General features: G+C 37.6%; 1 protein-coding gene across 5 annotated transcripts in view; it reads right to left on the bottom strand.

The window, feature by feature from the left end:
- SCAPER (S-phase cyclin A associated protein in the ER) overlaps positions 1-13,997 on the bottom strand; it is a 539,898-nt gene that overhangs the window by 503,035 nt on the left and 22,866 nt on the right. For all 5 annotated transcript variants that reach the window (XM_036907601.2, XM_036907605.2, XM_036907603.2 and 2 more), the window contains exon 4: positions 12,258-12,328. In XM_036907601.2, the coding sequence (XP_036763496.2) occupies positions 12,258-12,328 (71 nt within the window). The remainder of the gene's footprint in view (positions 1-12,257; positions 12,329-13,997) is intronic.

Raw genomic sequence — 13,997 nt, 5'->3', positions numbered from 1 at the left:
TGCATACTTATTTGTATTTATGAAGGACTTTTGAAACATGTCATTTAATCATCACATCAAACTATAAAGACAGAACAAACTGTCATTCCTATTTTATACATGACAACACTGAGGCTCAGAAAGACTGAATTCTTGACCAAGTCAAAAGGCTGAAGTGACAGAACTAGGACCAGAACCCAGTCTTCCAACTTCTACTCCAATCAATCACAATGCATTTTGCATAGCATCTAGCAAACAGTACACAGTAAGTACCCAAATAATGTTAGGTATGATTATTGAGAAAGATAAAGGGGAGAAGAAATATGCTCACAGAAAAATATAAACAAACTAATGGCAAAATTGCCAAATTTGTGAAGAAAAGTAGAAAAGGTACATCAAATTGTAGAGGCTGAAAGTTAGTACAGAGTTTCAAAGTTCAGAGCTCTTACCTACCACTGAGAAAAGTAACAGCTGAGATAATAACCGCAGCAGCATCTAACACTTATGGCATACTTGCTATGTGCCAGGCACTGAGCTAAGGACTTTCCATATACTCATACTTTAATCTTAGAGTAATTTTATATAATAGGTACTATTATTATCTCCATTTTACAAAGGAGGAAACTAGGGTTTAGCTAATTCAAAGGGCAAACCCAAAGTCTAACACAAAGTGACAAAGTCAGGATTCAAAATCAGGTAACTATCCCACTGTTATGGATTACTGTGCCTAACTGCTTCCAAGACACTCAAGAAAAAAAAAAGAAATCTAAACTTTTGAGAAAAGTTACACACAACTGAATTCCATGACATCATATTAGTTCAATCAATGACTTTTGAGAGGAAAAAGAAAGGAAAGGAGAAGAAAAGACAAAGGAAGAAACTCTGATTTCTGACTCAACTCTCAGAAGGGATCATCGACTCCACTGAGAATCTGCTGACACTTATGGACCTATTCCCAGAAAAATGCATAGGAATATAAAATTGAGCATTTTTCTTCTTGATGTTTATGTTTATTTATGCTATGTTTCTTTTCTTTTATGACACATCATAATCACCCAAAGTCCATAAATGACCCTATAGTTCACTCTTGGTAATGTACATTTTATGGGTTCAGACAAATGTATAATGACATGTGTACCCATCATTATAGTATCATACAGAGAATTGTCACTGCCAAAAAAATCCTCTCTATTCTTCCCTCCCCCAACAACTCTCCTGAACCTCTGATCTTTTTATTGTATTCATAGCATTGCCTTTTCCAGAATGTCAAATGGTTGAAATCATACAGTATGGAGTCTTTACAGATTGGCTTTTTTCTTTCTTTAAATATGCATTTAACGCTCCTCTGTGTCTTTTCATGGCTTGGTGTCTCATTTATTTTCAGCACTGAATAATTTTCCATTCTCTGAATGTACCACAGTATCTGTATCCATTCACTCTCTGAAGGTCATCTTCGTTGCATCCAAGTTTTGGCAATTATGAAAAAAAAAAGCTGATATAAACACCCATGCTTAGGTTTTTATGTGGACAGAAGTTTTAACTCTTCTGCATAAATAACAAGGAGCATGACTGATGGATCATATGGTAAGACATGTTTAGTTTTGTAAGAAACTGCCAAACTTGTCTGCCAAAATGGCTATACCATTTTGCATTCCCACAAGCAGTAAGTGAAATTTCTGGGGCTCGACATCCTCATGACCATTTGGTGGTGTTAGTGCTCCAGATTTTGGCCATTATAATAGTTGTGTAGTGGTCCTCCATTATTATTTTAATTTGCATTTCCCTGATGACATATGATGTGGAGCATCTTTTCATATGCTTATTTGAAATCTGGATTTCCTCTTTAGTAAGGTGTATATTAAGGTTTTGGCCTATTTTTTTTAATTGGGTTTGTTTTTTACTGTTGAGTTTAAGAGTCTTTTGTATTTTTCAGATAATAGTCCTTTATCAGATGTATCTTTGCAAATATTTTCTCCAAGTCTGTGGCTTGTCTTTTCATTCTCTTAACAATATTTTAGCAAAACAGGTTTTCAGATTTAATGAAATCCAACTTGTCAATGATTTCTTTCATGCATTGTGCCTTTGGTATTATATTTAAAAAGTCATAGCTATACCCAAAGTCATCTGGGTTTTCTCCTGTCATTATCTAGAACTTTTATAGTTTTGCATTTTACATTTAAGTCTATGATACACTTTGAATTAATTTTTGTCAAGGGTGTAAGGTCTGTGTCTAGATTCTTTTTTTGCATATAGATGTCTAGTTGTTCTGGCACCATTTGTGGAAAAGAATCTATCTGCTCTGTTGTATTGTCTTTGCTCCTTTGTCAAGCTTCAGTTGACTATTTATGTGGGTCTGTTTCTGGGCTCTCTATTCTCTTCCATTCATTTGTCTATCACTTCGTCAATACCATGCTGCCTTGATTACCATAGCATTATATTAAGTCTTAAAATCAAGTAATGTCAGTCCTCCACCTGTGTTCTCCTACATTATTTTATTGGCTATTCTGGGTCTTTTGCCTCTCTGTATAAACTTTATAATCAGTTTGTCAATATCTATAAAATAACTTGCTGGGATTGTACTGAATCATAAATCAAGCTAGAAAGAAATGACATTTTGACAATATTGAGTTTTCCTATTCATGAACATAGAATGTCTCTCCATTTATTTAGCTCTTTGAGTTCATTTATCAGTTTTGTGGCTCACCTCATGTAAATCTTATACTTTGTTAGATTTATACTTAGGTATTTAATTCTGGGGAGCACTAATAGACATGTACTTTTTGAATGTATTTTTTTATTGAAGTATAGTTGATATACATTATTATATTGGTTTAAAGTGATTCAAGATACACACATTACTAAATCCTCACCCTAAATAGCAGTTACCATCTGTCAACATAGAAAGATGTTACAGAAACACTGACTATATTCTCCATGCTATACTTCCATCCCCATGAACAACTTATATTATGATTGTTTTCTTAATTTCTACTTCTGCTAGTTCATGATTAGTATATAGGAAATGCAACACATTTCTGTATATTGATTTTGTATCATGAATCTTTGCTGAATTCAGTTACTAGTTCAAATAGGGCTTTCTATTTATAATATCATGTTATCTACAAATAGTGACAGGTTCACCTTACCACTTTGGATGCCTTTATGTCTTTATCTTCTCTGATTGCTGTGGCTAGGACTACCAGTAGTATGTTGAACAAAAGTGATGAGAGTGGGCGGGCATCCTTGTCTTGTTCCTGGTTTTAGAGGAAAAGCTTTTAGCTTTTCACCAGTGAGTATGACATCATCTTTGGGTTTGTTGTATATGGCCTTTATTATGTTGAGGTGTGGTCCCTTTATACCCATTTTGTTGACAGTGTTTATCATGAATGAATGATGAATTTTGTCAAATGTTTTTTCAGCATCTATGGAGACGACCATGTGGTTTTTAATCCTCACCATTAATGTGGTTTATCATGTTGACTGATTTACATATATTGTATCATCCTTGCATCTCTGGAATAAATTCCACTTGGTCATGATGGATGATCCTTTCTGATGTTTTTGAATTAGGTTTGCTAATATATTGTTGAGGATTTTTGCATCTATGTTCATCAGGCATAGTAGTCTAAATTGTTCTTGTTTTTTGTAGTGTCTTTGCTTTTGGTTTTAAAGGGATGCTGGCCTCATAGAATGAGTTTGAAAATATTCCCTCCTCCTCTACTTTCTGGAATACTTTAAGAAGAATGGTATTCACTCTTCTTTAAGGTTTGGTAGAATTCATGTGTGAAGTCATCTGGTTATGGACTTTTTTTTGTTGGGAGCTTTTTGATTACCAATTCAATTTCATTACTGGTGATTGGTCTGTTCAGATTTTCTGTTTCTTCCTGGGTCAGTCTTGGAAGGTTGTAGTTTTCTAAGAATTTGTCCATTCTAGGTTGTCCAATTTATTGGCATAAAATTTTTCACAGAATTCCCTTATAATTCTTTGTATTTTTGTGTTATCTGTTGTACTACTTTTTCATTTCTGATTTTATACATGTGCTCCTGTTTTCTCTTGATAAAGCTAGCTAGGGGTTTGTCTGTTTTGTTTTGTTTTGTTTAATCTTCTCAGACAACCAGCTCTTGGCTTCATTGATTTTTTTTTTATTGTTTTATTTTTCTCTATTTTATTTGTTTTTGCTCTGATCTTTATTATGTTCCTCCTTCTACTACCTTTGGGTTCCAACTGTTCTTTTTCTAATTCTGTTAGTTGTGAGTTTAGCCTGCTTGTTTGGGATTGTTCTTGTTTCTTGAGGTAGACCTGTATTGCTACATATCTCCCTCTTATGACCACTTTTGCTGCATCCCATTTACTTGAACTACTGCATTTTTGTTTTCATTTGTCTCCCTGTATTGCTTGGTTTCTCCTTTGATTTGTTCATTGATCCATTGAGCATTTAAAAACATGTTGTTTAGCCTACAAGTAGTTGGGGGAGGGGGTTCTTTTCTTAATTTAACTGATTTTTAATTTCATACCATTGTGATCTGAAAAAGTGCTTGATACAATTTCAATCTTTCTGAATTGACTGAGGCTCTTTTTTGTGGCCTAACATGTGATCTATTCTGGAGAATGTTCCATGTGCACTTGAGAAAAATGTGTATCCTGCTGCTTTTGGGTGGAATGTTGCATAGATACCTATTAAGTCCATCTAATGTGTCATTCAGTGCCTCTGTTTCCTTATTTACTTTCTGTCTGAATGTTCTGTCCAATGATGTAAGTAGGGTGATAGTCTCTTAATATGATTGTGTTGCTATGTATTTCTCCCTATAGTTCTGTTACTATTTGTTTTACAAATTTAGGTTCTCCTATATGGGTACATAGGTATTTAAAACTGTTATATCATCTTGTTGGACTGATCCCTTTATCATTAAGTAATGTCTTTCTTTGCCTCTTACTACTTTCTTTATTTTGAAGTCTATTTTGTCTGATGTAAGTACTGCTACTCCTGCTTTTTTCTTCTTCATTTGCATGAAGTATCTTTTTCCATCCCTTCACTTTCAGTATATATATGTGTCTGAGGTCTGAAACGAGTCTCTTGTAGGCAGCATATAGATGGGTCTTGTTTCTTTATCATTCTGCCACCCTATGTCTTTTGATTGGTGCACTCAGCCCATTTATATTTAAGGTAATTACTGATAGGTATGTACTTATTGCCATTTTATTAATTGTTTTCTGGTTGTTTTTACGTTACTCTCGGAACCTTTCTTACACTCTTCTCCTGTTATTTGATTGTTTTCTTTAGTGTTGCATTTGGATTTCTTTTTTAATTTTTTGTGTATCTATTATAGGCATTAGGTTTGTGGTTACCATAGGCTCACACTGTCCTAAATATTAACAGTCGATGTTAAGTTGATGGTCACTCTGTTTTGAACACAGTCTAAAAACACTAATTTTTATTCTTCTTCCTCCTCCACACTTCATGCATGTTATAATCTACATGCTTGTATACCCCTTCACTTATTTTGTGTATAGCTGATTTTATTATTTTTGTTTTTTTAACATCATACTTGCTTAGGAAGTAACTGATCGACTACCTCTACTATAGGTTTATTTTCACTGATGAAACCTAATATTTAGAAGTCCCCTTAGAACATACTGTAAGTCAGGGTTAGGGGTGGAGAATTCTCTTAACTTTTTTTTATCTGGGAAATGTTAAATCTCTCTTTCAATTCTGCATGATAAGCTTGCAGGTAGAGGATTCTTCCTTACAGGTTCTTCTCTTTCAATGTACTAAATATTTCATGACACTCCCTTCTGTCCTGTAAAGTTTCTTCTGAGAAATCTGCTGATAGTCTTGTAGGTTTACCTGTAGGTTTCCCTTATAAGCAACTGTCTGTCTCACTCTTGCAGCTTCCAAGATTCTCTCTTTATCTTCTATCTTTGTCATTTTAATTACTGTATGTCTCTGTGTTGTCTTCCTGGGGTTCCTTTTGTTAAGGGCTCTCTGAATTTCCATGGCCTGGGTGTCTATTTCCTTCCCAAGATTGTGGAAGTTTTCAGTTATTATTTCATCAAAGAAACTTCCTACTCTTTTGTCTCTCTCTTCACCTTATGCAACCCATATTGTGCAAATTGTTTCTTCTGAAGTTGTCACACAGCTCTCTTAGCATTCTCTCATTTTTAGAAATTCGTTTTCCTCTCTGTTGCCGAGCTTGATTGTTTTCCTGCTCTCTAATATCCATCTCATTGGTTCTCTCCTCTACTTCCAGAAGGTTACTATTCATTCTCTCCATTGTATTTTTCACTTCAGCTTTGTATTGTTCAGTTCTCAGTGGCTCTTTTTCAAATCTTCTCTTTGTTATCATTCTGAGATCATCAATACTTTTCAGCAGGTCAGTGAATATCTTTATGACTGCTTCTTTGAAATCTTTATCAAGAAGATTGGTAATCTCTGTTTCATTTAGCCCTTTTTCGAATCTTATTTTGTTCTTTTGTTTGGAACATATTCCTCTACCCGCTCATTTTGTGTGGGTTTCTGTATGCCTTTCTTTATATTAGATAGATCAGCTATGCCTCCCAGTCTAAAAGTAAAGCCTTTAAGATGAAGGTGTCCTACAGTGGCCAGAAGCTCAAGACTCTTTACCCTCCAGTGCCTGGTTCTCCTCTGTGGTGGAGTCACAGTTGCTGTTGGTGGACTGTGGGCAGGGCTTCCTGACTGCCTGTCTACATCAGTGACTGATCTGTCAGCAGAGGCTGGCAGTTCACCTCTGCATGCCCTTTGTGTGCTGTGCAGCATGTCTGCTGGGATCATTGTGGATGGGGTTGACCCCTGCCTGCTAGGAAGCAATGGCAGCTGCTGCTGAGCCCACAGGGAGGGTGCAGTGGTTCAGAAGGGAGCACCACTGTCGGGTGAGCCACAAATGAGGAAGACGGAGCATTTGGAGATGGCACCTGCAGGCACCTCACCAGTTAGGCTGAGAGAGGGCCAGGGAAGCTGGGAAGGACTCCATCCACCTGCCAGGCAGCAAAGTCCACGTGGGCTGGGAGGATGGGCAGGTGTGCAGAGAAATGTGTCATGGAGCTGAGCCACCAGCAAGAGAAATGGAGCATTTGGAGCTGGCTCCAGCAAGCACGCAACCAGCTCAGTTGAGGGAGGGCTGGGGAAGTATTATCCACCTGCTTTTCTCCTCCAGATAGAGCTCCCTCCAGCTCCTGTCCCTCTGGAGCAATTCCCACCACTGGTAAATCCTTCCACCTACTGCCTCAGTGCTGGGCCTCAGCAGGACCAAGGCAGGACGCCTGTCCTCCACAAGCCCCTGGAGTTTCAGACTGCCGGAGTGCTCTAACTCTCCCTGGAGTCCGGCCCTGTTCATCTCCAAAGCCCAGTGCAATGTGGACTCGTGTTCCCAGAAATCTCCATGGCCACGTATGCAGGATTCCTGCATGCTTCTCCCCTCCCTACTCTGTTAACTCTTCCTCCTGCTTGTCGGCTGGGATTGGCAAACGGCTTGGGTGCTGATTGAGGCTCTGCCCCTTTACCCTTTCCTATGTGGTCTTCTCTTCTTCACCAGGTATACACAGTCCGTTCTACAGCCTTCAGGTCATTTCTAGGGTTAGTTGCATTTGACATAGTTGCTTCTTTGATGTGTATGTGGAAGGAGGTTTCTGCCTTGCCTTCCCACTCTGCCATCTCTAACTAGCAACTCCTTTTGATTTTAATTTTAAATTCCTCTTGTTCTTCACAGATATACAGGAAAGCTTTCTTTTTCCTTTTCTTGTCTTACTGCATTAGCTAGAACTTCCATTATAACGTTGAAAAGCAGTGATGAAAGAGGATATTCTTGCCTCATTACTAATCTTAGTGGGAAAGCATCTAGTATCCACCAAGAATCATGTCAGCTGTCGCATTTTTGTAGTTTTTTTTTTTTTTACCAAGTTGAGGAAGTCCCACTGTATTCCTAGTTTCCTGAGTTTTACCATGAATAGTTTTTGCTTTTGTCAAATGACTTTTCTGCGTCTATTGATATGATAATGTGAGTTCTTTTTTCACCTGCTGATGTAATGGACTGCATTAACTCACTTTTGAATGTTGAACCAGTCTTGCGCATGTCAGATAAATCTCACTTGGTCCTGGGTGTATCATTCTTTTTAAATACTGTGGGACATGACTTACTAGTATTTTCTTCAGGGTTTTTGCATTTACATTCATAAGAGTTATTGGTCTGAAGTTTTCTTGTAATGTCTGTCTGGTTTTGGTATTAGGGTAATACTGAACTCTTTTATAAAAATGCATTTAGGAAGTAAGAAGTATTCCCTCTGCATCAACCCTCTGAAAGAGATTATAGAGAACTGGTGTAATTTCTTCCTGAAATGTTTGACAGATTCGATAGTGAGTGATTTTGGGCCTGGTACTTTCTGTTTGGGAAGGTTATTAAGTATTGACTCAATTTGTTTAATAGTATAGGTCTGTTCAGCTTATCTATTTCTTCTTGAGTGAGTTTTGACAGTGTCTTTCAAGGTTTGGTCCATTTCATCTAGGTTATCAAACTGGTGATATCAAGTTGTTCATAGACTTTTTAAATTGTGTTTCAAAGTCCATGGGATCTGAATTGGGGAGAGTAACTAGAGACATACAATAGGACTTTCAGACAGTACTTCCAACATAAGGTTAGTGGTCATGAATGGGGCTAGTCAACATAACTGATACTTTTCTCTAGCATGTTCAAATGCATGGGGTGCAAAGCAGAGTAGGCCAAAAGGTGGACTGAATCAAGACAGCACTGTCAATCATGTACAGGTAGCATGCAAGGAAGTAATTATGACAAAGTGTAGAATTTCAGATATATTTCCAAGTAAGTGTAATATATGAAGAATAACAGATAGTGAAAGAGTAGCAGGATCAGTAAATTACAGATTCCATGGGGTTGAAGAGTTATTAGATCAGAGAAAGAAAGTTGGATAGAGGTGACAGGTAAAAGAGGGATGACTAAGGAGGAGGAGCCAAGAGGGCGACGTGAGTAGAGCAGTGCAAATCTCCTCCCAAAAACATATATATTTTTGAAAATACAAGAAATACAACTATTCCAAAAAGAGAGACCAGAAGATACAAGACAACAGCCAGGCTACATCTACACCTGCGAGAACCCAGCGCCTCACAAAGGGGATAAGATACAAGCCGCGGCCTGGTGGGACCCAAGTGCCCCTCACCCCAGCTCCCGGCGGGAGGACAGGAGTTGGAGCAGGGAGAGAGAGGGAGCCCAGGACTGCTAAACAGCCAGCCCCCGCCATCTACACCAGAGCACAGACACACAGAGTGCGTGGGGTGCTGGATACTAGGGAAACGGGACAGTAAAATCTGAGAGCGGATCCCCGCAGTCAGCGCCCCTGGGACAAAGAAAAGCAAGTGCTTTTTGAAAGTCTTAAAAGGACAGGGACCCCACAGCTGGACGGAGGCGTCCCGGGACACTCAGCTCAGCAGCTGGGAATCCCAGGGAACTCCGGGCGCCCTAACCCCCTGGGCGGCAGCGCAGCTCCGAGGCCCCTCACGGCGACAAACAGCCTCCCGCCCGTTCCCACTCCAGTGTGGCCCCGCCATAGCAGAGCAGCGGCCTGAGGCCGGCCACGCCCACAGCAGCCACATGCGGAGCTTCCTTCACAGCGGCCGGGCAAGAATCACAAACCCCGTCTGCGCGCAGCTGCGCAGCACAAGCCGCTAGAGGGCGCCGTTCTCCCAGGAGAGGAGGGCCACAAACTAGGAAGAAGGGACGTTCTCCCAGCTGACAAGTGCCAACTACCCACGATTATCTCTGTCGCCATGAAAAGGCAGAAGAATTTGATTCAGACCAGACTAACCCAGACAGTCTCCCCTGAAAAGGAACCTGGGGAGACAGACCTAACCAATCTTCCTGAAAAAGAATTTAAAACAAAGGTCATAACCATGCTGATGGACTTGCAGAGAAATATGCAAGAGCTAAGGAGGGAGAATACAGAAATAAAACAAGCTCTGGAAGGACTTAAAAGCACAATGGATGAGATGCAAGAGGCCACTGATGGAATAGAAACCAGAGAACAGGAACGCATAGAAGCTGATGCAGAGAGAGACAAAAGGATCTCCAGGAATGAAACAATGTTAAGAGAACTGTGTGACCAATCCAAAAGGAACAATATCCGTATTATAGGGGTACCAGAAGAAGAAGAGAGAGGAAAAGGGATAGAAAGTGTATTTGAAGAAATAATTGCTGAAAACTTTCCCAAACTTGGAGAGGAAATAGTCGCTCAGACCAGAGAAGTACACAGAACTCCCAACAGAAGGGACCAAAGGAGGTCAACACCAAGACAAATAATATTTAAAATGGCAAAGATCAAGGACAAGGACAGAGTATTAAAGGCAGCTAGAGAGAAAAAGGTCACCTACAAAGGAAAACCCATCAGGCTATCATCAGACTTCTCAACAGAAACCTTACAGGCCAGAAAAGAATGGCATGATATATTTAATGCAATGAAACAGAAGGGCCTTGAACCAAGAACACTACGTCCAGCACAATTTTCATTTAAATATGAAGGAGGGATTAAACAATTCCCAGACCAGCAAAAGTTGAGGGAAATTGCCTCCCACAAACCACCTCTACAGGGTATTTTAGAGGGACTGCTCTAGATGCGAGCACTCCTAAGGCTAATAGATGTCACCAGAGAAAATAAAATCACAGCAAAGAAAGCAGACCAACCAAATACTAACTAAAGGCAAAAAATAAAAACAATTACCCACAAAAGCAGTCAAAGGAAGCACAAAAGACCACAGAATAAAACACCCAACATATAAAGAAGTGAGGAGGAGGAATAAGAAGGGAAAGAAATAAAGAATCATCACACAGTGTTTACAATAGCTAAATAAGTGAGTTAAGTTACACAGAAAGATACTAAACAAGCTAAACTTGAACGTTTGGTAAACAAGAATCTAAAGCCTGCAATGGCAATAAGTACATATCTTTAAATAATCACCCTAAATGTAAATGGACTGAATGCACCAATCAAAAGACACAGAGTAACAGAATGGATAAAAAAGCAAGACCCATCTACATGTTGCTTAAAAGAGTCTCACCTCAAATCCAAAGACATGCACAGACTAAAAGTCAAAGGATGGAAAAACATATTTCATGCATACAACAAGGAGAAAAAAGCAGGTGTTGCAGCACTATTTACAATAGCCAAGATATGGAAGCAACCTAAATGTCCATCAGTAGATGAATGAATAAAGATGTGGTATATATACACAATGGAATATTACTCAGCCATAAGAAAAAAACAGATCCTACCATTCGCAACAACATGGATGGAGCTAGAGGGTATTATGCTCAATGAAAAGCAGGTGGAGAAAGACAAGTACCAAATGATTTCACTCATATGTGGAGTATAAGAACACAGAAGAAACTGAAGGAACAAAACAGCAGCAGACTCACAGAACCCAAGAGTGGACTAACAGTTACCAAAGGGAAAGGGACTGGGGAGGATGGGTGGGAAGGGAGGGACAAGGGCAGGAAGAAAAGAAAGGGGGCTTTACGATTAGCATGTATAGTGCGTGGGGGGCATGGGGAGGGCTGTGCAACACAAAGAAGACAAGTAGTGATTTTACAGCATCTTCCTATGCAGACGGACAGTGACTGTGAAGGGGTATGTGGGGGGGACTTGGAGAAGGGGGGAGCCTAGTAACCATAATGTTGTTCATGTAATTGTAGATTAATGATACCAAAATAAAAAAAAATTAAAAAATAAACAAAAAGCTAACTATTTACTAAAGACATTTTTTAAATAAAGTAGCCTGTGTAATCCAAAATTTTAGTACAGCAATTTGAATTTTTTGATTCAATATATCTATACTATCCTGCAACCTAAAGTCATCATTATACCAAAGAAAAACATCATGAAAGAACTCACAAATATGTAATATGAAGCAGATGAGTTAAGAATAAAAGTTTTGGAAATTGATGCCCTAGGTTCAAATCCTAGCTGTCACTTACTAGCAAGTTTTGGAATCTCTCTCTACCTCAGGTTTCTCATTTGTAAATAAAGATAATTATAATGCCTATACTGAAAGGTTGTTATGAAGAGCAACTGATATTTGTAAAGTAGTGCAAGATAGGGACATAGTACTATATACATATTTGTTAAATATAGCATGTTATCATGAAGTTTTACATAAATATAACATACAATATTCAAATTCAAAATTTAAATATAGTATTCAAAAATAATACGTAATTGAAATTAAAAGTTAATACATAAAAAATTGTATGTGCTGTACCTGTTTAGAATTTTTATGAGTACCTTGAGTTGTCCTCTTTGCTTTTCCACCAGTCTGATATTTAGATTTTCCTTCAAGGCAAGAATAGATAAATATATAGATCAACAAATAGGTAATATAAAATTGAATTATGCAAATCATTCAGGCATACTAACACATGTAATCTCCCTCCAGAGACTACAGAACAGTACAATGTATACATAATCAATATGAACTACAGATACAATAATAAACAAATGTCTATGATCCCAGAGACTGCTTTTATTGAATGGTTTTCTCAGGACAAGAATAAATCAATTTCTTAAAGATGTAAGATATTCTGACACTTTAAAAACAAGGTCAAGTTAATGAAACTCCTAACTGATATATAATTCTGGAAAATGCTTCTTTGAATTCAAATTTTATTTCAACAATAAAATAAAGAATACATTTTTTATCATACAAAAACTCAGTATTTTCTATTTTGGTCCATTTATCTGATTTATACAACACAGTTTCATTTTAAAAATGGAACTTTTCAGTTCTTCATATTTTTGCAGTCAGATACATCTAACTCACTTATTCTTTCTTATAAGAAAGACACTAACTATTGTTTTATAATCACTCTATTCTTGAGAGTAATTCAAAACTGGAGCAAAATTCCATAATGTACAACAGAATAATTTTCCTCTCTGCAAAAAAATTTGGGGCCAGGATCCCAAAGCAGTACAAATGAAGTGAGCTATAACACTTACTAACAATTTATTTGTACATAAATGTGCTCCCTCACTGTTCTAACAGGGATGAGGCAGGGAACTCTACACTCACCTACCTACACAGCCCTTTATTCATCCATTCATTATACAGAACAATGTATCAGCAGGCTTTTTAGAATATCCAGTAGAATAATCAGCTTAGAACAAGTACCAGAGGAAACAAATAAAACAAAGAAAACTTCTTAAAATTGAATCATTATCCTCAGAAAAATCTGAGTGTATATTGTAGCCATAAAACAAGTTGCTATTTTTTTTAAAGATAAAGATTTTCCTGTAAGTTGCTAGGTTTTAACAACATAAAACAATCCTTATGAAAAAGTATGTAGTTAACATTCTTTTGTCATCACTATCATAAACATACAGAAAGTTTTCGTTCTCCAGGCTCACAGTTCTATTATTTTGGAATGAGCATAAGTGAGGCTTTAAATTGTACTGGCCAATTTTCTGTGTAATTAAATACAATATCAGATTACACAGAGATATGTGATTCATTATTGTATTTTCTTTCATGATTTTTGAATAGAAGCAACTTTAATAAAAAAAACCATCAGATTAATTTATGTTCTGAACAACCTGTGGAAAATGGCAAAATAAAATTTCATAAAATAATTTTTATACCAAGCCAGACCCAGGAAGAAACATAAAATCTGAACAGACCAATTGCCAGCAACAAAATTGAATTGGTAATCAAAAAACTACCAAGGAAAAAAACCCCTGAACCGAAGGTTTCACTGATGAATTTTAACAAACATTTAGTGAAGACCTAACACCCATTCTCCTTAAAGTCTTCCAAAAAGTAGAAGTGAAGAGAATAATCCCAAACACATTCTATGAGGCCAACATCACTCTAATACCAAAATCAGGAAAGACATCACAGACCAATATCCCTGATGAACATAGATGCAAAAATACTCAACAAAATATTAGCAAGCCAAATACAAAAATACATCAAAAAGATCATCCATCATGACCAAGTGGGATTCAC

This window comes from Manis pentadactyla, chromosome 11 (genome assembly GCF_030020395.1).
Source record: "Manis pentadactyla isolate mManPen7 chromosome 11, mManPen7.hap1, whole genome shotgun sequence".
Classification (NCBI taxonomy): Eukaryota; Metazoa; Chordata; class Mammalia; order Pholidota; family Manidae; genus Manis; species Manis pentadactyla.
Note: the sequence above shows the minus strand (reverse complement) of the source record. Positions and strands in the feature narration are given on the sequence as shown.